General features: G+C 39.0%; 1 protein-coding gene across 1 annotated transcript in view; it reads left to right on the forward strand.

Moving 5' to 3' along the window:
• cacna1ia (calcium voltage-gated channel subunit alpha1 Ia) overlaps positions 1 to 25,421 on the forward strand; it is a 132,789-nt gene that overhangs the window by 95,503 nt on the left and 11,865 nt on the right. The window contains exon 30 of the mRNA XM_079826914.1: positions 2,803 to 3,177. Coding sequence (XP_079683040.1) covers positions 2,803 to 3,177 — 375 coding nt within the window. The remainder of the gene's footprint in view (positions 1 to 2,802; positions 3,178 to 25,421) is intronic.

A 25,421-nucleotide genomic window follows, 5' to 3' on the forward strand; every position in this document is an offset into this window, starting at 1 on the left:
TTCAATATCAAGCAAAATTTCAGTAGCAAATTCATTGGCCATTTTTTATTATTATTTATTTATTTCTTGAATAAAGTGAGTTGTGTTTAACTCATTAAACAATGATTTGAGTGAACAGTCATTCTTGCTGGCAGTTTCAAGTATTCAAATGAGCTGACATATTTAATATGATTTCTTTATCCCTACATCTGCCAGTGTTGTTCATGGGGTTTTGTAGATTAGTGGATAAATGCAGGGATCAGCAGTCCCAAACCAAATATGATTTAGATTTGAATATAAGCTGTTCAAGACCATAATAAATAGACCCTAAGGTGTCTATTTACACCAAGTGCAAATATCATGTTAGGCTCAAGGATCTAGGTTTTGACAGGATCGACCTGGGTTTGAATCCGCCTTTTGCCGAGCTCGCTCTTCTCCCCTTTCCCATCACAAATCACATCGGAAAGGCATTTACTTTGAAAAAAAAATTAAGAAAATGTTCTAAAAATGGAAATAAAGTGCCTAATGCAATGTTGAATAATAATTAAAGTTTCAATTAGTATGTATCTGTCAAAATAAAGTATAAATAACATCTAATTACTATTTACACATATTGCATAGAACGGCTACTTTTACATGGTGTAAATAGAATATATTTTCACTATTTTCACTTAGAATGCTATTTCACTGTAAATATCATCTAACGCTAAGAAAATTTTATTTTCACTTAGTGTAAATAGAATCTAGTTGCTATTTACACTTGGAGTAAATAGCATCTATCATTATTTGCACTTGGTGTAAATATCATATATCGTTATTTGCATATAGTGTACATGGCATCTATTGACACTATAGCATCTATACGCAGCAGCAACAGAAATACATTTCTTTGTATTTTATTTTATGATTACATCGTTGAAAAACAAGTAGAATAGACAAGAGAACATTGCTGTTGTCACTTTCTGGGACTGAAGTAAACAAGCACTCTGCAAAATATTAAAAATAACAAATTCCAATGAATCTGAATTCATTATAACACACAAAACAAAATGAGAGCTTGCTTCTTCTGTGTTAGGTACAACACTGTCATTTCATAAAATGATTGGAACCAAATCAGGTCTGGCAAAAGGTACCTTTAAAAGTGTTTTTAAAAGTACCCATTTAAGCTCAGAGTACTCGACAGAAGAAGCTGACAGATTGCTTGCGGATGATATGAGCAGACACTTCAGAGGCACATTCACTAGCAAGATGCTTATGGTTTCTAATGTGTCACTGCAATAAAAAGGCCAGCATAGGTTGTTATGTAAAGTCCTTTGAGAGAGAGGCTTATAAATCGACAGCGTTACAATCTGTTCTCACCGCTTTTACGCACTTTTCTTGATCCCTCCTTTTGGTTTGTACATTATTTCACTATAGCCTCTTTTATCATTGTTTCTCTTTCATGCTCTCTGTGTCTTTCTCCTCTCTAATACATTTGTCTTTGAGGAATGAGTTCTTATCTGCCTGTATAAAGAAAACCTGCTGCCTTTCATCTGCTCTCCCTCCAACCTGCCGTTTATATGATAGGTATATGATGGAGGAACTACTAGCTCAGCATATTCAGCGCAGTAGTAAAGCGCACCTGAATAAATGAGAACCCATTGGCGTGATATCGATGCGTAACACCCCGCACACCCCAGCGTGTGTATTTGATGGAGGGTGACAGGCTCCCCCCATTAGGCACACATACAATGAGTTTTATGGTTGATGGAGGATTGCAGTGGTTTCCTGGCAACTAAAGCACCATAATCAGAGCTGTAAATTACAACCTGAGTTCCTACATACCTGCAGAGAAGCCACCGCCTTCCCGAACCCAAACCCCATGCATGAGTGGCCAAGCAAAATTACTGCGAGAGCCCTGCTCCCATCTGCCTCTTAGTTACTGCTGCTTTGGAAGGAAAATATTTCAATTCAAATTCAGAGTTTATGTTACATCAGAATGAAATTGGCAGTCTGGGATTTGTTCCTATAGTGTTCCTGTATCTCATACTAATCAAACTGTAGATGATAAGAGAAAGAAGTTCTCAGTGGTCACATGAAGTGCTGGTTATAGGAAGTCGAGACCATAGAATATTTTAATTAAAAGCAAATATTTGTGGTTATTGTTTGATTAATGCAATATAGTATAATTTGTCAAGTGTTAAGTGGTCAACCCTATTTAACCCTATTTATTTTCCGTTTGAACGTAAATTAACACAATAATCAATATTTTTGTCTTGTTTTCAAATAAAAAATATCTAAACATCCTTAAATGATAAATTGTTCAAACATTTTTAAATACAATTTTAATAAGATAAAATATATGTATTTTATGTGTTGTGTTGCTTTCAGACTTTGCCTGCATCTCAGTGTGCATACTGTCCATCCTAAATAGTATGTGGCATTAGTAATATTCAATATTATTTAGGGTGGATAGTATGCACATTGGTATCCAGTGCCAGTTTTTCTTATCCTTTTGGAGCATAAACATTTTAAGTTTAAAACAAAACTTGTTCAGCTTATGATTTTAAAAGAGAGTTTGTCTTGTTTTCCTGCATAAAATAAAATAAACAGTGGGATAAAAATGTCATTATTTTACTAATTATTGTATTTTAGGATGTTCCGATATTTTTTAAGAAAAGTAAATGAACTTATTACAGTACTACTATTTTACTCCAACAAAGACAGTTCTAAAAGAAGTGGGGTTGAGTATTGAAAGTCTATGTAGTGAACCTGATTTGTCCAGTCAAATACTGTGGTATAAGTTTAAATATCTTTATGGTAACTCTCTCTTTACTCCTCTAGGACACTCTTCGAGAATGCCCGCAGGGCGAATACACCTGTAATCCCAGCCTACAATTCATCTCTCCGATGTACTTTGTGAGCTTTGTGCTCACGGCCCAGTTTGTTCTCATCAATGTGGTTGTGGCAGTGCTGATGAAACACCTGGACGACTCGAACAAAGAAGCGCAGGAGGAGGCAGAGATGGATGCAGAGATTGAGATGGAGCTGGCCCAGGGAGCACTCTGCTGCATCTTGGGAGGGGGGTCTGGAGCCGAGAGGACCGGTGGGGGGCATCAGGGGGCTGGTCCCAGCACTACTGTTCCACCTCACTCCCACAACACACACCCAGGGACCCAGGAGCCCAACAGTGCCAGGAAACTATACTCACCGGCCCAGGTAGGACACACAGCACTGGCAGGGAATGGATGGATGGATGGATGGACTAGTAAACAGATTATTGATGGAGGAATGCATTCATGAATATTCATATTTGGTTAGATGGATGGATGGATGGATGAATAGATAAATAGATTGGGTCATGGAGCAAAGGATGATGAATTATTGATTTGGGTGAAATGAAGAACAGATAGATCATCACTGTGATAATAAATGGATGAATAATTAAATAAACGGCGCCTAAACGGATAGATTGTAGAAGGAGGAATGTATTGGTTAAGAAAAGGTTTGACTGAATGGATGGTCACAGTTTGATTGATGGAGGTTTGATTGATGATTACATTGATAAAGAGATAGATTGACTGATTGTTAATGGAGGAATGAATTGGCGAATATATGAATTGGTAGTATGTTTTCAACAGCCATTACTTCATTTATTTATCCAAGAATCCTGAAAAAAAGTATCACAGGTTATAAAAAATATTAAGAAGCACAGCTCATCATATTAGAATGATTTCTGAAGGATCATGTGACACTGTATATTAAAAAAAGAAAACCATTATTTTAAATTGTAATATTTCACAATATTACATTTTTTTCTGTATTTTTGATCAAATAAATGCGAGCTTTGTGAGCATGAGACTTCTTTCAAAAACCAAAAAAATTGTAATGTGTCCAATCTTTTGACCGTTACTGTATATAATTTAAAATATAATGGGCATATACAAAATTTTGTTCACATGCTGTGCAATAATACATGCATGAGATCACAAAAATCATGTTTTCCATTAATATGTTCATAAGCAACTGAAAAAGGCACAAATGTCAGAGCATGTCAAAACTTCTAAAGGGCCCCAAAGCTGTGCAGACCCATACCGGTTAAAGGCATCTTTTTACTAAGCCCTATGAATGAAGGCCAATATCACTGATACCAGTACTAATGTCTCTATTACATGGATGTTTCTTTCGCAATTTTAGCCATTCAACATTACAGTATAATTGAGCTATAAGCTATAAAAGCTATAAAAGCTATAATTTTTTTTTAAATATAACATTTAATTTGTGAACTTAAAACAATCTTCACATAAACCTGTTGTAGTAAATGTCACATTTAGCTGTGCCTTCAACACTAGGTTTTTTTTTTCATGCGGGGCGGTTAAGATTTTTACCTGCCCTGCTAAAATACACAAGCAAGTTATTGTTTTTGTTGCTTTAGACCCATGTGCCCTTGTAAACAGTGCTTTAAGATTCTCAGATGGGTTTAACAGGTAGGAGCAGAAATTGAATAAAGTTATCAAGCACTTTACAGTCTTCACTGCATTAATTACAAACTAAATATAGATTAATCCTTATTAAAGCTACAAATGCTATTCAGTCAAGGTCAGTGAGTGATTTTCTCTTTGTCTTTTATTCTTTGATTAAGATTAATCACAGACTGCAGTAGGTTTATTAAGCTGCTGTCAAGGCAAGGCAAGGCAAGATTATTTATATAGCACATTTCATACACAATGGTAATTCAAAGTGCTTTACATAGAAAATGTACTAAAACAGTGATAGAATAATCACAACATATGCATAAGAAATAAAAATACTATGTATAAAAAATAATAACCATCATATCAGAGATTTTCGGTTCGTTAGACACACTAGTAGCAGCCCTGCTTCCTATTGACCTCCTGCCTTCACTTTAAGTCCTGACGCACATTACTCGGATCTGACACACGTCCTATTTTCTCTCAACTCTTTGCGTTTGCGTTTTTTTTTTTACACTTTTTATCTCATTTAAGATGGCTTACAATGATACTCGACAAAACAGTAATTTTGGCATAATTTTGTGTATTTCTTTTCAATTCAGTTTCATATATATATATATATATATATATATATATATGGATGGATAGATGGATGGATAGATAGATGATTTCTGGAGGTTCGGTACAAGTTTGTGTATTATCTGTAGTGGTTTGTAACGATCATTTGTCTTCATGCATGGAAAAATGTTTGTGCCCTTTGCTCATAAAGTATGATTTGGGTCTGCTAAAAGAGGCATAATGAGGGGGAAGGAGAAGCCACAAAATGAAACGTTATCCTTATAGATCCTCGGGACTCGCCCCAGCTTAGATCCTGTCACCATGGCAACACATTGTCAGTGTGCAAAGGTCTCTTAGATATGTAAACACACTAAACTACAATTAATCACCTTTTGTAATTAAGTTAAGGATCAAATGATTAACTGCTGAATCAAATCCATCAGTCCAAACCAGGAAAGAAAAGTTACGCACATGTCCATGCATGACTGAACTGCTAAAAACAGAATACTGACAAATGTTGTGGTGCACTCATACAGACACACACACACACACACACACACACACGCCATGATGACTCACTGTCAGGCAGCTATTGTGGAGCTATAATTGTCTTTACCTGTCCATTTTTAGCTTCTGCAGCAGATTATGTAACTGCCGAGAGAAGAGGAAAAGAGGAGGAGGACAGAGAGAGAAAGGAATGGAATGCTAATTGAAGGGTTGAATTCTTTGCAATGTTAAGCACATGGATTCAATAGTGAAGCTAGGTTTGTGTATGCACCTAAATTATAAACGTTTTTACATGCTCATGCATTCAGGTGTACATAGCCAATATCGATTTGAACTTTATACTCTGAAAAGAACAAAAAAAAAAGTTCAATCTTAATTGTTGCAGCAGTGTTTCTACTTTCTACGTTTAGGGTATGCAATAGGGCCTCAATTTTTTTTTTTTAAGAAAGAAATGGTCAACTAACCTATTTAAACATTAATGTAAACAACGGAGAACACTGAGCTGAGAAAATCAACACGGGAGTAATCAAGGGAAAACAGAACAGGGGTGAGAAAAGAGTTTATACTGAGGATGGAGGGATGGAGGGGCTGATAGAAGGCAGCATCACAACATCCAGAGGGGTGGCAGGAGCCCGGTGGAGTCGTAAGGATGACGGCCCCAGGTGGAGCCGAGGGAGGATCCAAGGTGGAGCTGACTGGTCGACAAGCTGAGGTGGAGTGGGTGGCTAGAGGGAGAGCCAGGGGATCCCCATGCCATGGCGGAGCTGGAGACTGGAAGACCCAAGGCAGATCTACACAGCAGAGTGGAGTTAACAGAGGGGGAGCCGAGGGACTGAAAGGAGCCAGCGGATGCGGGGCAGAAGGATTGGCGAAGATGGAGGCTGGGTGGGATCATCGGAGATACAGGATTCTTGGAGCTGGGTGGGACCAGCAGAGACACGGGACACGTGGAGCTGGGCGGTACCAGCACAGACACATGAGACTTAGGAGAATTGCCTCATCCAATTCCTCAAAATAATTCCGGAATAAGTCGACCGGGATGGACAATGTTGCCGATGTGGTCAGACTTTTCATTGGGCTCGGGATCCGGGGTGATGGTTCAGTTGTAAGATGTCTCTGGCGCTTGGTCCGTGGCAGGCTCGGGCTCTGGCTCATACTCCTCTGCCTCGCAGAAGGTGAGAGGGGAACTGGTGTGCAGTAGCACCCACCCCAAATATTCCACTAGAGTCCTTGGCTTGAGGAGGAGGAGACGCTGGTGTGTCCATGTTTGTATATTGGTTGGTTCTTCTGTAACGGTCTGCTGGTCAGCACACACGACGAAAGAGATTCACTCAAACAGTCTTTATTTACAGTCCAAAATCACTCAACACAGGAATACATTAGAGATCACACTAACCAGACTTAAACATTAGTGTAAACAACAGAGAACACTGAACTGAGAAAACCAAGGGCTTATAAACACATGGAGTAATCAAGGGAAAACAGAACAGGTGTGGAGCAAATTACAAGCCATGACAACAGATGAACAAACTAGAACTAAGGCGAAATGGAGACAATGAAAATCAAACTAAGCAAGGCATGCATGTAACAATATCATGTTTGTATATCATACACATTTATTTTTCATATAGCATCTAACTAGTTAAGAGTTTAGCTAAATAAATTACAGCAATGTTTATTAGTATTGATAAACTTATTTTTGATCTATTAAAAATCGTATTATTTTTTACAATAAATTTGGTTACAGGTTTGAAGGTTGAGCTTAATGATTGCAGTCAACATAATTGAGAATATTAAATGAAATTATTTATTACCACTGTTTTACTTATTTTTAGACAATTTTTAAGGAATGCAAACATTTTGTAACATTGTGGTTAAAACTAGCTACTTGTCAGTTATGTTCTTGTTAGAGTTCTCAGCAAAAACAAAACAAAGAAAATAAGGGATTTGTGTCTTTTGATGCTTTAAAATAAAAATAAAAAAACAGTTTTGAACACCATATGTGGGAGTACCATATTCATGGAAAGTGCTGTATCAGTCCAGATAGCTATTCAAGCAAATGCTTCCATGTTTTCTAATTAAAAGTTAAAACCAATGTATGGAGCCAAGAAATAAAAGTCTCTAAAACTCAAGACTTTTTTTTGCTACCCTCATGTCTCATGTCTTCAGCTGTCGTAGTGCAGGCACATGTGCTGAAACTATAGCCCCAGTGCTGGTGCTAGTTTATTAGAATACTAAAATCCAAAGAGACAGATCACTGCCTGAAGAAAGTGATGTCCCATACCTCTACAGGGTTTGAGGTAGAGAGTGACAAACACACACAAACACAGAGGCACACACAGCAACACAGACTACACAGCAGCAGCTTCCCATGCAGTGAACTCAGTCCTTATCACTACCTGCAGGCTCTGGGCTGAGAGATGGAGAGGGGGAGACAAAGAGACACAGAGACAGGAAAGAGGTATGCATGACAGTCAGCAGAACAGGAATTGGAAAAGCTAGTTTGACTTCAAGCAGAAGCCATGTCAGCAGACTCAAAGCATTTCATCTCCTCAGAGAGAAAGAGAGCAGAACGGAAGAAGGATAGAAACTCAAAGAATGCAAACGTGTCATTAATGAGCTTAATTTTTCACTGATTTCAGCAGGCGTCTTCACAAAAATGTCTTCTATTTTCTGGTTTTAGACACTTGTAGTTATATTTAAGGAAGGATATATATATATATATATAAAATTAGGGCTGTCAATCGATACAAATTTTTAATCACGATTAATCACACGTTTGTGGTGCGATTAATCGCACGAATAACGTGAAATTAAGCATACGTCATTTATCTCATTAAACACATTCATTTGGTCATCATTTTCTATATCCAGCAAAGTAAACAATCAGATTGAAGGTTGATTCTCACAAAGCTGTATTTTCTGCAAGCTTCAAGGATCATTGGAGACTCCAAAAGAACACCAAATAACTAAATATAAGGAGTCCATATAATTCTATTATATAATCAATTTATACACACCTAAGTACCCATGAAAAACAACATTACAGAAAGAACTACAGAATTCACAGTGTAGTATGGAAGGATATCGCGGACAATTTTCAAAAGGAAAATTCAAAAGTTTTCAATTTGTGGACGCATAATATGTGACACAATCCAAACGCAATTGCAAATCGCGCATTACCATTTGCATTTTCGTTTAGGCAAACGCACAACGACTGCCAAATTTCAAATGGAAAAGCAAAGTCTGTTTGCAATTGCATTTCCAATGTCTTGCAAGTTATGACCCTGCCATTTTGGAATAGCAATAGAAAATCACCTATTTGCTCTTTTATTTCCTCCGTGTCCTGCCACAACCTGCACAAAATTCAAATGGAATCGCAATCCCCTTTGCGTTTGCATTTCCGATGCCTAACACAGTCAACTGTCAATCAGGCTTGAGGGCGGGGTTTATTGATGTAGTCGGAAATTAGGCCACGCCCTCAAGTGGTGGAAAACGGGGGATTTGGCTATTTTTGTAATAAAAAACAAGTTTAAACTCTTTAGTTCAAACAAAGTCAAAATGCAGAACTGATTGTATGTTCACCTGCAACCAGAAAAAAAAACAGCAAATAAGAAAAGTGACATGACTGCATTCGGTAGGCTATAGCCTATATCAGACGAATATCATCATATTGCACCCGACACAGTAAATTATCATGATGAGTTAAAATCAGAAAATCTATAGAAACTTGACATGATGTGAGTTGTGTGTTGTCCATACGATTCTGTGCTCAAGAGCCAAGCGATCAAAAAAGAAAAGAAAACTACATTAGTGACATTCAATCGCAGTTCATGTTCGTTTCGTAGCCTCCTCTGATGATCTGATTTTCTTCTTCATTTCATTTTATTCAACATTATTATTTTCATCATATGTAGCCTATTCCTATTCATTGAACTATATTTGTATATTTATTTTGACATTTAACAGATTTGACAGAACAGCTCAACAACAGAACCTGGATTCACACAAATTTTCACGCACCTGCAGCGTTTCTGACAACAGAGAAAAACTGAAATAATATATAGCCTAATAAAGTAGGCATATAAATAAAAAGCATAAAATAAATAAATACTAAATAGCCTATTTCTCACTTATTCTAAATAATTAATACATTAAGATGACAAAACGAAAAACTACTAAATCAGATTGAATAAAGAACCGGCATTTTTTTCGCATCAGATTAATTAAAAATTTTTCACTTTGAGGTCCGGTTATAAATTTATGTGTGTGCAGTGCACGCACACAGTGCTTACATCTACTGTGTTTATGTGAATACTCGACTTGGCATTTTGATATAGCCTATTTCTGTGTTTATTTGGCCGTTTGGGCACGCTTGTCCGTGTTGCGCTCGGAACACGCGCACAGAATCCTGTCAGTAATTCAGTTGTCTTTCGTGACTTATCGCGCTTTTATTATTTATTTTCGTCAACTGAAATCTACACGGATTATCATAAATACAACACATTTATTTATCACAAGGATCTCCGCGGCAAAACCGAAAGTAGCCTACCAGCTGGTGAAATCTTTCAAAATGTCTTTTTGCCCCAGGTTCAATAAAAGGATATGCCTATTTTAAAAGATTATAGGCCAATATTATATATTGAACTGATTTTTAAACCGAATTTAGCATATTTTGCTTTAACCATGCAGCAAAAAAATTAAATAAAAATAAAAACCTTAAAAAAAAAATATATATATATATATATATATATATATATATATATATATATATATATATATATATATATATATATATATATATATATATATATATATATATATATATATATAGGCCTACACATTTTAAACCGTTTAACTGTATATTAATCTGTCAAAATTCTTACTTTTGGTCAACGGTTAAAGCATCCCTATCTTAATTGCTTCTTGACAATTTGCTTGCAACCAGAGCAGTCTTCTTTTGGTTTCTTTTTGTTTGGTTGGCAGGTGATAAATAGTCTATTTCCAGGTATTTGGCTTTGTTTGAAGTGCAAAAAACTACACAGTAGTTTTATGAAATTTTTGTTGTTTTTGCTAAATAGACACATTGGATATTTCTCCCCATGTTCTTAGGAATGAATAATGATGAAAAAGTCCTTGTGAAAAAATGATTGTGGGTTTAAGTGGCTCGTCACTCTATACACCAAGTTGCCAGCTCAGGGGGCTGACCCACCAAAGAGGATCCGGTTAGAGACCACACGAAGATTCAAGTGTTTCCTGGGAATAACCCATTTATTGACACCACTCAACAGACTGGCTGGTTGGATAGTATTAATGTGTTAATGTGGTTTTCTATAAAGTAAAAACAGGAACATAAACATGAATATATATATAATAATAATAATATGGATAATACGGATGAATTACAATAATTAAACAGATTGTCAACAATACAGGACAATAAATTATCCCCAAAATCAAATAGCAAACATGAAGCAAGCTGTAATTCTTAAATTATGGCACGTGCACAGATGTAACCTGACACCTGGTTAGTGCTGCAAAACTCTGTAAGAGCAGCACATCAATTGTTTACATCTATTTCCCCGTTATGTATAAAGAAAAACACTGAGAACCTTGCATCAAGCCGGCATATAACATGTATTAATAACAACAACAAGGATAACTGTAGCTCGGAAATAATAGCGATATGTACACTAACCTACAATATAGCGAGTTATAGCCATGAACACACGCATACATATACATCGTTACCTCACGTGCATATCAAGTTGTTTACAGGAACGAATACAGTTCTCATCAGTTCTCATCGTCTATATAATTAAATATTGCACACTTACTTCTGCATACACGCACAAAACTTTGACTCAAAAGGCGATATTCTAACAGTTATTAAACTTCAGCCTAACTTCTGCGAGCTGTCTCCCGTGTCCCGCTGCACTGAACTATCGTCTCTGTGAGGGTGGGGGAGATCACATGGTCATGTGTCCGGCTGCTGATTGGCTCAGGCAAGGTGTTGTGTATGTGTGTGTGCCTCAGAATACGGAGGGAGAATTATGAGAGAGAGGTTAGTGACAGCAAACCATAGCCTTTTTTACAGCCGCCCCCAGATTTACACAAGGAAATATGTACATCTAGAAAAAGGCTTCTATTCTACTATGGGGTTTACAATTAAATTAGTCAGGGATGGCAGGTAATTGTATAAGGCGTGCGACTGGCCGAGTGTACGTTTTTTCTCCCACCTGAACCTTTGCTGTTCTCACTCTGGTATCAGGTCCAGGCAAAATTTCTGACACCTTTCCCACAGGCCATAGAGCTCTGGGTAGTTGAGGATCAACAATCAGCACCGTGGTGCCAACCTGGATGTCTGGAGTGTCATTTTGCCATTTTTGACGGCTTTGAAGGCCAGGGAGGTAGAATTTAAGGAAGTGTCTCCAGAATTGGTCCGCAAGAATTTGACTATGACGCCATCGACGCCGGCTGACCAGCTCAGACTGAGGGTATACTGTCAGTGGAAGTGAAGTATCTGGCCGCCCCATCAGGAGACAATTTGGAGTAATGGGGTTAGGATCCAAAACATTAGATGATGTATATCCCAGTGGTTTGGAGTTCAAAATTCCTTCAATCTCCACCAGCACAGTTTGAAGGACCTCAAAAGTCACTGATTGAGCTCCTAGAGTAACCATCAATGCGTTTTTCAAAGAGCGAATCTCTCGCTCCCAGCAACCTCCAAAGTGTGGCGCGTTTGGAGGGTTAAAATGAAACTCAATCTGCTGTTTAGCCAACTGGCTCTGGAGATCTGGAACAAGGGCTGCAAAAGCTTCCTTTAGCTCTCTTTCGCCTCCCCTGAAGTTTGTGCCTTGATCTGACAAGAGCTCGTGGGGTTTTCCTCGTCTAGCCGTGAACCGCCTGAGAGCCATAAGGAAGGAGTCACTTTCCAGACTATGAATGATATCGATGTATACTGCTCTTGTGGTGAGGCATTTGAATATTATCCCCCATTTCTTCTCATTTCGTCGACCCGTTCTGACAGTATAGGGACCAAAGCAGTCCACACCAGTGGAGTAAAAGGCGGGCTTAAAGAGACGCAGTCTTGCTGGGGGAAGGTCCGCCATTCTAGGTACCTCTGGTTTTTTTCTCCATTTTTGGCACTGTGCACACTCTCGCTGTAGATTCTTAACGGCTTCTCTACCACGCAGAACCCAGTACTTTCGACGGAGTTCAGCAAAAACCCTCTCGGGCCCTGGATGGCAAAGTTTAGAATCATAACTTTGGATGATAAGTTTAGTGATGGGATGCCTCGGGTCCAGTACTATAGGGTGCATGTTGTCAGGTTCAAGGTAGGGACTATGCCGTAAACGTCCACCAACTCTGATTAAGTTAGTTTCTACATCGACTTCTGGGGCCAGTGCTTTTAGACGACTGTTGCGGGCCAGTGGTTTACCGGTCCGTAGTTGTTCCAAGTCTGATGAAAAGCATTCTTGTTGTGCTTGCTGCAAAACACTAACCTCAGCACTTCTGTAGTCACTGGCTGTGGGCTTACCATCGGCCGCCCCTTGAAGAGCCATGGACTCGATTAGCTCCTGGAGAGTCTTAAACTGATTGAAATCAGAGGATGTGAAGCAGACCAGAATACTGGAATCAGACTTGCGCAGTTCTTTATTTTCTATTATCTCTGGACTGGGGCATTCAGGCCACAGATTGGGTGGATCTTTCAGGAACAGCGGTCCTTTGCACCAGCGGCTTCCCGTGTTGAGCTCGAGTAGACTCTTTCGAGTAGTAGCGAAAAGTCGAAAGGCTTTCTGGTCTCCACTAGCAATGTTTGGGCTATCCATTAACTCTGCAATCCGTTGTAGAGCTAGTTGATGTGGCTGGCCATACTGCTGGTCTAAAGCAGCCATTGTCCTGGTGTAAGGGTGTTGCGAATGGCAGTATGAGTCAGCAACTAGTAGAGCCTCCTCTAATTTCAGATGTTCCATCAGTATCTGAAATTTGAACCGTTCTGTTGCATGAGCTGGGAGGATATTTTCCAGAGCAATTTTCAATCGTGAGAACTCTCTTGGGTTAGGATGTATGAAGTCAGGAATCGTGGGAGTTGGACCTCGATACATCAGTTCCTGTTCAGGGGGAGGTGATGGAGTAAGTGACCGGCGCCTGACAGGGTCTTGGGAGTCCCCGTATGGAGAATTTGAGGGGTCATGTCTGTGAGAGTAATGCACCTCTGATCGCTGACCCCCTTGAGGCATATAATGGTAGGAGGAGCTCTGTTTAATAATGGAAGCTGATGCTGGAGTTGGGCGTTGTGGAAGTCTTCGAAGCTTGTCATCAGTCTGATGCTCCCTTTGAAGTTTGAGACGTGGAGCTGGTACAGGTCTGAAACCAGTATCACCAGAATGTTCGTGTGACTGAGCACGTGGTGCAGGTATAGGACTGGAGCTATACTGCCTCGGAGGGATGACATGCTCAAGGGGCTGACTTCCAGGACGTTGATGGTCCATTTGAATTTGTAGTTGCTTCATTTGTTGCTTGAGCTGAGAAAGCTCTTTTGCATATTGGTCATTAGCGCTCTGCACTGTGTCCCTTTCCTGCTGTATCATATACAGGGCTTGGCGGAGATCTTTATTATCTCTCCGTACAATGTCTGATGCGGATTCACACTCCTCATCGGACCACTGTAGTGGACTGTCAGCCTCATAACCTGGTAGCAGCTGAGTAAAACCTTTTGCGCCTTCCTCTGCTTCATCGCCGTCAGCCAGTCTGGTTGAATGAGTGAGTGGTGACATGGGTTGTGAAACAGGTTTATGGATGGCGAAGCCAGTGAGATCATACTCATTGTAACGTGCGGGAAGGACAGACTTCCTCCTGACTCGCACAGTTGGCTCATCATCTGCAGAGTGTGACATCTTCTATCTCTTTGGTAAATCCACAATCCGGCTCGAAGGACCATGAAAAAATGATTGTGGGTTTAAGTGGCTCGTCACTCTATACACCAAGTTGCCAGCTCAGGGGGCTGACCCACCAAAGAGGATCCGGTTAGAGACCACACGAAGATTCAAGTGTTTCCTGGGAATAACCCATTTATTGACACCACTCAACAGACTGGCTGGTTGGATAGTATTAATGTGTTAATGTGGTTTTCTATAAAGTAAAAACAGGAACATAAACATGAATATATATATAATAATAATAATATGGATAATACGGATGAATTACAATAATTAAACAGATTGTCAACAATACAGGACAATAAATTATCCCCAAAATCAAATAGCAAACATGAAGCAAGCTGTAATTCTTAAATTATGGCACGTGCACAGATGTAACACCGAATCCAAGATGGCGGCACCGGTGTTTTCTCGTCTGTCTATGTAGTTTATCTGTGTCTGTATCTGTGTTTTATAAGCTTAACGGGTTACCTGAATCGGAATAAACTTTCATCCTGTGTCTCAGAACTGTACAAGCAACTTGGTAAACAGTAAATAACAACCCGATAACAACAAAACGAGCTGGTCTGGCTGCATTGATAACATGAGGCTACCGGTTTACCTGCTGCTCGCTTATGTGCTGAGCTCACCAACTGTGGACGCTCTCGGATCTGGATCATTTGCATCTTCCCGGATTATTCTCCCAAATTCTGTGACTATGCTGTTTTCTGATGCCGGATTTACATCAATCCACATGGCTTCATCTGACTTTTCTGACTGTTCTACTAAGACCTTGCACAAGTACGGACTTCTCAGTTGGACAGAAATTCGGCAGTTCCAGTCCATCTCCTGCAAGCGTGACTATGGAATCATCAACGCACGCCCGACAAGATCAACAGGTTTTTGGATTATTCTACTCCTGTTCCTATCAGGTAACATCCATCCTAACCCAGGCCCAGAATTGATTGAGCTTTTGAGTCCTAACGATTTGAAAGATAGCAGTGGCTTGCGTTTTATTCATGTCAACGTGCGCAGCCTGATTAATAAAATCGATGCTATTCGACTGTGGGTTAAACTGACAGAAAGTGACATAATCGTCTTGTCAGAGACGTGGCTCAAACCATCAATCACAAACAATATGATTCATATCGAAGGGTATAATCTCTTTAGGACGGATCGTGTGGGTAAAGGAGGGGGAGTAGCCATATATGCTAAGGCTTCGTTGGAATGTTGTTCCATTGAAACAATAACAAAGCCAAAATTCTTCGAACTATGTGCAATCAAATTAAATCTCCCCAATGGCGCTTCTCTGACTGTGGTAGGATGCTACCGCCCACCTTCGGCTGCAGCTGGTGCAACTGCCCTGCTGTCTGACTTTTTGCATAAACTGCCTAACGAGTACATTGTCCTAGGAGACCTGAATTGGGACTGGCTATCGACTCCATCAGCGTTAAGAGACTTATGTGATGCGTTACATTTGACCCAATTAGTACAGTCACCTACACGCTTAAATCCAAAACGAATGGACAAATCTACATTAATTGACGTCATTCTGACCAATGCTCCACATAAGTACTCAGCTACTGGAGTTTTTTGTAATGATGTCAGTGATCATTGTATGGTTGTCTGTGTTAGAAATTGCAAACTGACTAAAACCAAGCCACGGTTTATTTTTAAACGAAATTATAAACGTTTTAATGAACAAGCTTTCCTTCATGAAATCTATCAGAGTGATTTAAACTTAGTTTGTGATATGGATGATGTTGAGCTGGCCTGGAGTTATTTTAAAAATACCTTTTTAGCCATAGTTGACAAACATGCTCCTATTAGAAGATATAGAGTGAGGGGTAGAGATAATCCTTGGTTTAATGACTCTATTGCAACAGCTATTAGAGAACGGAATGAAGCATGGATCAAAGCAAAAAGAAATAATAATGATAAATGTTGGTTAAATTATAGGGTATTAAGAAACAAATGCACAAGACTAATAAAAAGTACAAAAAGTGAACATTATCTGAATTTAATAAATGAAAACCTAAATGACCCCAAACATTTTTGGAAAGCAATTAAATCTTCTTCGGGTGATGTGCCACCCCCCACTATCCCTGAAGTTATAATAGCAAGCCATGGTGAAGTAAGGGGTAAACAAAATATAGTAGATACTTTTAACAAGCACTTTATTAATGCAGGAATAGCTACTCAGTCGGCACTCCAAACCAACTCTACAGATAGTGTAACCTCTATCACAGACTTGTCTAGTGTAGGTTTAAATAATTTTAACTTTACTCCTATATCTGTCTCTGAGGTACGTGAGGCACTGTCAGGCTTGGACTGTAAAAAGTCGGCTGGCCCAGACCAGATTGAGCCATATTTCCTCAAAACTGCTGCAAACTTGATTGCTGATCCTATTTCCTCCCTTTTTAATCTTAGTTTATACAGTGGTTCTATCCCCAAGTCATGGAAATCTGCATTTGTCCTCCCACTATTAAAAAGTGGAGACCCGTCAGCCTTAGACAATTATCGGCCAATCTCCAGGCTATCTGTCTTGGCTAAATTGTTTGAGTCTCTTATAAATGAGCAACTAAAACATTTTTTAGCTGACAACTGTATTTTAAGTCCCACTCAGTCTGGTTTCCGGCAAGGACACAGTACAATTACGGCTGTAACCTCTGTTATCAATGATATTGTTAATGCTTTAGATGATAAAAAGTCTTGTGCTGCTTTATTTATTGATTTATCTAAAGCATTCGACACTGTTGACCATTATCTTCTTCTGCAAAGATTGCAAAACATAGGTTTTAGTAACACTGTGCTAAATTGGTTTTCGAATTATCTGAGTGGTAGAACTCAGTGTGTGGCATTAGATAATTGTACTTCATCCTTGCTAGAAGTAAAAATGGGTGTCCCCCAAGGATCAATTTTGGGTCCTATTTTATTTTCTATTTATATAAATAATTTAGGTTTGAATCTGAATCAAGCAAAGGCTCACTTGTACGCAGATGATACTATTTTGTATACCTCGGCTATGTCATTGAAGGAAGCAATTCATAACTTACAGTCTGCCTTTAGTGAGGTACAAAAATCGCTGGTAGGATTAAAGTTGGTATTAAATGCTAAAAAAACAAAATTAATGGTTTTTACACGTTCACATTCACTTATCGATTTCCCTATTTTAACACAAAGTGGTACTCCAATAGAGAGAGTGAGTTCCTACAAATACCTAGGTATTTGGTTGGATGATAAATTGTCTTTTGGGGTCCATATTGAGAGCCTTTTAAAAAAACTCAGACCCAAGTTAGGTTTTTATTTTAGATTAAAGAAGTGCTTTCCATATTCAGCAAGGAAAAGGTTGGTGCAGAGCACATTCTTATCAGTTTTGGACTATGGTGACCTAATTTATATGCACTCTTCTTCATTTTTATTAAAAAAACTAGATGTACTATACCACTCAGCTTTACGTTTCATTACAGGTGCAGCAGCTAGGACTCACCACTGCACTCTGTATGAAACTGTACAATGGTCCTCCCTCTCCCTCAGAAGGAAATTCCATTTATTGATTTTTATTGCGAAAGCACTAATGGGTAAATTACCCATCTATATTTCAAATTTGCTTATTTACCAAAATAGTGTTTATAGGACAAGGTCGTCAAAGAAAATACTACTAATTATTCCATCAACAAGAACAGCCCTTGGTAAAAAAGCGTTCTCATCTTATGCACCAAATGTCTGGAATGAACTCCAAAACACCTTAAATCTAGTGTCACTTCCATCTATCAATACTTTTAAAAACCTTTTAAAGTCAACTCTGACTGAACTGTGCAGTTGTTTTTAACTAGGTGCCTTTTACAATTGTATGTTTGTATCTGCTAACGTCAAGTATAATGATTTGTTTGTGTTCTAGTATGTATAGTGTATGTATAGAGATTTGTGGTGTATTATGTAATTTATGTTTTGTCTTTTATGTATTGAAACTTTTGGCCGCCAGTCTTGGCCAGGACTCCCTGGGAGAAGAGTTACTGTAACTCAATGGGACTTTTCCTGGTTAAATAAAGGTTAAATAAAAAAATAAAAAAAAATAACCTGACACCTGGTTAGTGCTGCAAAACTCTGTAAGAGCAGCACATCAATTGTTTACATCTATTTCCCCGTTATGTATAAAGAAAAACACTGAGAACCTTGCATCAAGCCGGCATATAACATGTATTAATAACAACAACAAGGATAACTGTAGCTCGGAAATAATAGCGATATGTACACTAACCTACAATATAGCGAGTTATAGCCATGAACACACGCATACATATACATCGTTACCTCACGTGCATATCAAGTTGTTTACAGGAACGAATACAGTTCTCATCAGTTCTCATCGTCTATATAATTAAATATTGCACACTTACTTCTGCATACACGCACAAAACTTTGACTCAAAAGGCGATATTCTAACAGTTATTAAACTTCAGCCTAACTTCTGCGAGCTGTCTCCCGTGTCCCGCTGCACTGAACTATCGTCTCTGTGAGGGTGGGGGAGATCACATGGTCATGTGTCCGGCTGCTGATTGGCTCAGGCAAGGTGTTGTGTATGTGTGTGTGCCTCAGAATACGGAGGGAGAATTATGAGAGAGAGGTTAGTGACAGCAAACCATAGCCTTTTTTACACCTTGGTTTTCCACTACTTGAGGGAGTGGCCTACTTTCCGACTACATCAATAAACCCCGCCCTCAAGCCTGATTGACAGTTGACTGTGTTAGGCATCGGAAATGCAAACGCAAAGGGGATTGCGATTCCATTTGAATTTTGTGCAGGTTGTGGCAGGACACGGAGGAAATAAAAGAGCAAATAGGTGATTTTCTATTGCTATTCCAAAATGGCAGGGTCATAACTTGCAAGACATTGGAAATGCAATTGCAAACAGACTTTGCTTTTCCATTTGAAATTTGGCAGTCGTTGTGCGTTTGCCTAAACGAAAATGCAAATGGTAATGCGCGATTTGCAATTCCTTTTGAAAATTGTCCGCGATATCCTTCCATAGTATGTAGTACGTGTACAGAGAAACAACAACAACATTGTTTTCATTTTAGACGAGTCCAGCTGCGACACCGAACCTAAATCAACCGCTTTGACTTGACTACACAAACCTACGATTACTAAACACAACAACGTACACATGACAAATCAAACATTATCCTGTGGAAACAACGCAAATGTACTGAAATGTGTCTGTACATGAATACAGCGTGCGATCAGTGATCTGGAGCGTGGCGTGCACATACATGGTTCGTTGTTTGTGCATCAATATAACAGACTCTCACATGCTTTTACGACTCCTGTATGTCACCAAACTTGTGCTGTAACAATCGCAGAATACGACAGAGCTCGTGTTTTAAAGCAAAGCACACATTGGAATGAATAATTCACTAAAAACGCAATGCGAGTCTCTATTCTCTATTATGTCTCTGAGGTAATCAGCCTGGCCTTTTTTACATTAGCGCTGTTTTGGACTGTGAACACTTTGTCTTGTGATGCGTTAGAAGCAGGAAAAATGAGCAAGCGTAAGGATTTGAGCGAGCTTGACAAGGGCCAAATTGTGATGGCTAGACGACAGGGTCAGAGCATCTCCAAAACTGCAGCTCTTGTGGGGTGTGGTCAATATCTATCAAAAGTGGTCAAAGAAAGAAACAGTGGGGAACTGGTGACAGGGTCATAGGTGGTCAAGTCTCATTAGGGACTTTATGCAACAGTTGCTGATGGAACGGCAATGGCCACCGGAAGTGAATTGTTAACTGCCAGAGCCAAAGAACGCAAAAATCACTAAGCAACAATAAGGAGGATGGCATAATGGATCATTTAAACTAAATACAAAAAAAGTAATTAAAAAAAAGCAAGAGAAGGGTTGCCTTTGGCATTAAATTGTATACAGAGACAATTAAAATGTCACATAACCGTAAAATATAACATTTTATTTATTTAATCTGTCACGTCAGCGAAGGCTGACCCGTGTGGTCCCATCAAACAGACGAGCTACTGTAGCTCAAATTGTTCAAGAAGTTAATGCTGGTTCTGATAGAAAGGTGTTAGAATACACAGTGCATCGCAGTTTGTTGCGTACGGGGCTGCATAGCCACAGACCAGTCAGGGTGCCCTTGCTGACCCCTGTCCACCGCCGAAAGCTCCAACAGTGGGCTTGTGAGCATCAGAACTGGACCACGGAGCAATGGAAGATGGTGGCCTGGCCTGTTGAATCACGCTTTCTTTTACATCACATGGATCGCCGAGTGCGTGTGCGTCGCTTAACTGAGGAACACATTAGGGATCGACCGATATTGATTTTTTAGTGCCGATGCCGATACTGATTTTTTTCATCAGCCTTAGCCAATGACCGATACGGGCTGCCAATTTTCTTGAGCCGATACTGCTTTTGTTCCCTTAATTTACATCATAAAAATGACACACTGATCACGATGATAACAATTTAAAATTTAAAAAAGGAACATTTAATGAACAGAAAAAAAAACACTTTTTAACATATAGTAAAAACAGGTGAGGTAGAACAAGAAAGAAAAGAGTTCAGTGGTGAAAATAAGTCCTGAAAATAAATATTTAGGCATAAATAAAATAATTACACTATTGCACACAGTAGCAACAAGCAAGCAGCATAATAAAGTGCACACTGACTGCACTATACTTAATTTTAAAACTATTTACAACCTAGTCATTTAATGCTTAGGTGCACTTAACTTAATCTCTTAGAGCAGTGGTTCTCAAATGGGGGTACGCGTACCCCTGGGGGTACGTGAGATTTGAAAATATAGCCTACATATATTTAAAAAGTATCATCCATGCAAAAATCCTGTAAAAATAATTATTTAATCAATATTTCAGGAAAATATAAGTATAAGTTCATAAAATGAATTTTATATTCAGTAGGCTATTCAATTTCATTATCCTAAAAACCCAGAGTCTCCCCCATACCAGGATGGTTTGACCCAACCTGTCATATGCCGCCTAGCATCACCTGTCAATCTCTTGGATCAACGATAGGGTGACCAGACGTCCCCGGGGACAGTCGCGGTTTTTAATGTTCTGTCCCCGACTGGAGTTGTCCCCGGAAATGTCCCCGTTTTACAGCTCGTTCCAAACAACCCACAGATATATTGGAAAAAAGCGCCCAACCAACAATCAACTTGGTCGCGCGCCGCTGCTACTTCATGAAGAACGTACCGAGTCGAGAGCAGACAGAGCGCCATTATATCGTCAAATATCAAAAGAAACCTCGTTATCGTTTTCAAGGTAGTAACATACTAACTATTTGTTTTTTGAATATTGTTTGGATGTGCTTTACAACAGAGCCTCAAGGTGCGGGATTGTTTTGTCCCCAAAAGTTCCGCAGTCACAACGCAGTGATTACCGCACATCTGAACTTTAACTTAAATATAAAAACCCCCAAACAATTACACTTTCAACCAATACATGTGCAGAATGCATATACTTTTTGCTTAAAATAAGCCTACAATGCAAAATAACAAGACCAATTGGATAGTAAGAATTATTTTCAAGCATAAACGTAACAAAACTTTTGAAGTAAAAAAAGTAATTGATATAGTAGCCTATAAACTTAAATACAATGATAAAATGTTACAATATTTGTTGAATAGTTGTATTTATCATATTTATGATTTATTTTTGTAATATGTTTTTGTTAAGTCATGTTACAATATTGTTTTGAACTGTTTTTTTTTTTAATTGTATTAAATCCAGACCAAAAATCCTAATAATCAAACTAAATCATATTAATTTTTAATGTTAATAATAATATAGGGACTCCACAACAACAACAAAAACATTCAAAAATGTATTGTCCCTGTTTTTTAATTAAAATATAATAACAAATGAGATTTTAGTGATATTTTGACCCCTCAAATAGGAAATGTCCCCGGTTTTCATTTCAGAAATATGGTCACTGTTTTCATTACATTAGTTTGAATCACTACATTTTAGTAATGAGAAATATTTGCAATAATTTAGTCATGGATTATTATTATTTAAAATGTTTGAAATAGTTTCTTTTTTTCAAATGTTTGAATTTTGTATGTGTTTATCTGTTCCAAAGTTTAATAAATCAGACACTGATGGCACAGTGCTCTGTTTTAAGTCTTTTTTTCAACCAAAAATGCTTTGCGCTGGTTAGGGGGTACTTGGCTGAAAAAATATTTCACAGGGGGTACATCACTGAAAAAAGGTTGAGAACCACTGTCTTAGAGCAACACCAGCGGTAATTCAGGAAAAAATCTCCCAATGCTCCACGTGAAACTTCGGTCTTCCGACCTTTTACCATCGTGTGAATTCTCAATTGATTTTGATTAATATGCATGAGGGAGGGAGAGCAAGACAGTTTGAAGACGGTGAGAGTGCGCGCGCGCTCTCTGCTCGTTCTCTCAGCAACATATGCGACCGGTCAGAAGTGCAACAGTCAGTCTCATCACTCACCGATCAAATAAGGCTTTAGTGGGATAAAAATTTGCTTTGGCAGCCGCCAAAAAAATGCAGTATGTGACAGCCGGTGTTGATTCTATGGCGCACCACCGCGACTTAGTCTATGTGTGGGAAACACTGAAGAAACACACACACATGCGTCTAAACTTCAGCCAGGTGGTCGATGAATAAAACTCCCACAAATACCACGGAACAACGCCAGCATTACTTAATCCTATGACCAGTGTTCGTAACAGCTACCGTATGCATATGAATAGCCTACAACTTAGCTATTTGCAGCTCCCTAAATACAATGGCAAGCAGTTTTATAGACGAGGCATTCAGCATTTGCGTTTTCCATTTGGGCGCACAAACTTGATTAGCTAGAGTTCCAAGCACATATAGAGCAACTTGTTTCCACTTTCAAAGTGTATGGCAATATTTAAACTAAGTCAAACAGTTAAAAGATGCTTTGAAAGTTTAAAACTTATCGTTGTCTTGAAAAGAAGATTCCTGTACTGCTAGTGGGGGAGGGGCAGTGCTTGAACTGCAGCGTCTCCAGCAACACAGAGCTGCCTGTGGACGCCTGTCTGTAAATAATGTCGGGGGGAAAATATCGGTGAACGCATCATCCTTGTATCGGCCGATGCCGATATACGTAAAAATCTGAAATATCGGCATGCCGATATATCGGTCTAACACTAGAACACATGGCACCAGGATGCACTATGGGAAGAAGGCAAGCCGGCGGAGACAGTGTGATGCTTTGGGCAATGTTCTGCTGGGAAAACTTGTGTCCTGCCATCCATGTGGATTTTACTTTGACACGTTCCACCTACCTAAGCATTGTTGCAGACCATGTACACCCTTTCTTGGAAACGGTATTCCCTGGTGGCTTTGTACTCTTTCAGCAGGATAATGCTGGATAATGCCTAATCGGTGTATGTATGTATGTATGTATGTATATATATGCATGTATGTATATATGTATGTGTATATATATATATATATATATATATTTCTGCCCACCTACTTAGCCTACAGCCGTAATTATTTTTTACTATACTTAATGCACTTTATTAAAATTATCATTTATATTGTATGTGCTTCTTTCTTTATAATACCTGTATATTTTATTTCTTTATTATTTTGCATCGCTGTTATCTATTTCACACTGTTCCTCGTTTTCACTGTTCTTACAGTATCTGAAGTTAAGCTGCTTCCAACTGATTTGGCAGTTCAGACATACTTCTATTTGTTACACTGGTAAATCTTGCTAAAACTGAGCAGCAGATTGTGAAATAGAGGTTTACATCCTGAGTTCAAGCACAGTTCAGTGTGTATTTATAACAGAACATATTTTAAATTCAGTGGGAAGTCACCTCCCACTCTAGACAACTCTTCTGAATTGTGCCTTGCGCACTGACACACTGACTGCAGCATTTCTGCTGAACAGCGATTCTTATCCTCAAAGCACTTCAACTTTTTTGGTCACACTGTATGCCATGGCCAAGAAAAGTAAGATGATTGTCTGAGTCACATGGTGCTGTCGAGGATGTGTATTTTTTTTTTTTTTAATGTTCAGTATCAATGAAATATGGGTGACAGAGCTTATCCATTTCTGTATAGGATTTTTTTTAAATGCCATTAGGCCATGTTATTTTGTTTATGTGCGGTTTGAGTTGCATTATGCCTTTTGTTTAGATGGATAGATCAACATTTTCCTCATGATCAGCATTGTGCAAAACTGCTGCTAAAGTCAGCAGATGAGAGTAGTCAGGCAGACAGACTGCGGCTTGTATCGAGTTCGCGACCGTCTCTGGTTGATTCATCTACCTGTACAACAACCTTCAGAAAAGTGCAAAACCGGCAGATGATGCTTTCCCTTGAATTCACACCTGTTCGCGCCATGTGTTGAATGATTTGCCACTGGGAAGCCGCCAGAATGCTCATTAAAAGAGGTGGTTTGGAGGTGCACACTCTCTTATGCTTAGATTTACGGAGACCTGTGATTTGATGAGTGCTGAGGTAGCCATATGCTGAGACACTGATACTTTCATATGCTGAAATATCATCAAAACTACATCCTTGTCAATTATACATTTCCCCGCTCCATGCGGCTGATACGAATTATGACCCACGTCGGCACAGGTGAGACTATAACAGCACTCGAGCTCAGAGCCATATTGAAAATGATTGTGCATTGGCCGCAAACAGACCTGAGTGGGTCGTTATTTTTGTGGGTCATGGCTGGAACCATAAATTGGTTAAACATCTGGACTACAGAAGTGTATGTGATCCTATAACACCATGCACTGCTTGGTGCTAATCTTCAAGGAATAATAGCAGCCTGTGAGTTGATGTCAGGCCAAGTGTGAAGTCGTGCTGTCAAACTCTCATTAGAGCTGCTGAGGTGAATGTTACAGCTTTTCTGTTTGTTGGTGTTTGTAACAGCTCTTATTGTACTGTACAGGCTTTTGTTAGACATAAGAGGTTGCTTGCTAATAAGCAAGTGCACTCAGAATTAGCAGGC

Source organism: Gobio gobio (genome assembly GCF_949357685.1).
Source record: "Gobio gobio genome assembly, chromosome: 1".
Taxonomy (NCBI): domain Eukaryota; kingdom Metazoa; phylum Chordata; class Actinopteri; order Cypriniformes; family Gobionidae; genus Gobio; species Gobio gobio.